The sequence below is a fragment of the Perkinsus marinus genome, assembly GCF_000006405.1.
Source record: "Perkinsus marinus ATCC 50983 genomic scaffold scf_1104296929614, whole genome shotgun sequence".
Taxonomy (NCBI): Eukaryota; Perkinsozoa; order Perkinsida; family Perkinsidae; genus Perkinsus; species Perkinsus marinus.
The window spans coordinates 1-1,132 of NW_003216400.1; the positions used below are offsets into that span (position 1 = coordinate 1).

The 1,132-nt window shown below is 47.8% G+C and overlaps 1 protein-coding gene across 1 annotated transcript; it reads right to left on the reverse strand.

The window, feature by feature from the left end:
* Positions 1-323: 323 nt before the first annotated feature.
* Positions 324-1,088, reverse strand: Pmar_PMAR006333 (60S ribosomal protein L11, putative). The gene is made up of 3 exons (XM_002787254.1): positions 1,067-1,088; positions 797-944; positions 324-749 (listed from the first exon to the last, which is right to left on the reverse strand). The coding sequence occupies exons 1-3, from the start codon at positions 1,067-1,069 to the stop codon at positions 376-378; spliced, it is 525 nt and encodes a 174-aa protein (XP_002787300.1). The 5' UTR covers positions 1,070-1,088; the 3' UTR covers positions 324-375.
* Between the last annotated feature and the right edge of the window lie 44 nt (positions 1,089-1,132).

Below are 1,132 nucleotides of genomic sequence, written 5' to 3' on the forward strand. Positions count from 1 at the left end.
TCCTCAGCTGAGCTTACGTGTTTCCGCACGGTTTCGGGTAGAGGTGTGCAAAATCAATAAGAATATCCCTAAAATTTCCCTCAGAAATTTCATATTGTCACTATCAGTGCATATTTTCCCACATTGCTACGCGAACTCGGCAGTATACCACCGAATCATCCAGTAACACATTTTTCAATCAGTTTCCCACGTAGATGTCATCACGTTAGAAAATATCATTTTCCTCATTGTTATCAAACCCTGAGGAGGGGAACAAAGCTGGAAGACTCTCCGACGGTCAAAATCACTTTGTGAATTGTATGAATAACACAACACGAAAAAGTATTTATTTTCGCAGCGGAAATGGTCCGTGAGTCAGCAAGAGCATTTCTCTGCTTAGTTTAGGATGATGCCATCGTACTTGTTCTTAAACCACTCCTTCGTCTCTTCAGCGGAAACACGGTGATGGCGACCGACATGAGCAGACTTTCTCTTGCGCTCACCGACACGACGACCAGGGCGGCCCATATGAACGTAGAAGTCCATACCGTAGATACCAGTAGAAGGATCATATTTCATGCCAAGATCGATGTGCTCGCTGATGCCGAAGCCGAAGTTGCCAGTCTCGGAGAAATTCTGGTCGCGAAGTTCGTACTCCTTAACTTTGAGACCCCTCTCGAGAATCTCAGCAGCCTTCTCGCCGCGAACGGTGACATGGCAAGAGATCTTCTCATTACGGCGAATTCCGAAGGAACGGATGGTGTAACGAGCTGAAAAACGTCGGTAAAAAGGGGTGAAAAATTCCGAATGGGCTTACCAGTAGAAGTGAGGGGCTTCTGGTCGGTGAGAGCCTCCAGCACGCGAGTTGCTCGAGTGAGCCTATCGCCGGATTCGCCCACGCAGATGTTGAGAGTGAGCTTCTCGATGCGCAAATCGCGCATGGGGTTGGTCTTGCCGGACTTGGCCTAAAACACAGGAGAAAGTTTATGCAACTTTCCTACCTACAATTAAATACGACGACACATCAGGCCAGTGATTAATTCTAAAGACACGTGAAAGTTGCATAAACCGACCCCTCTCCCCCTACCATGGTTCATCCTCGCTGCGACTGAGAGACGAGGGCTCGCATAGCGGCTCATACTATAATCGATCA

Bases quoted from the DNA above. Each gene is read 5' to 3' on its own strand.
- Pmar_PMAR006333 (XM_002787254.1), bottom strand. The intron at 750-796 runs GTAAGCCCATTC...GACGTTTTTCAG, and splicing joins GAAGCCCCTCACTTCTACTG to CTCGTTACACCATCCGTTCC.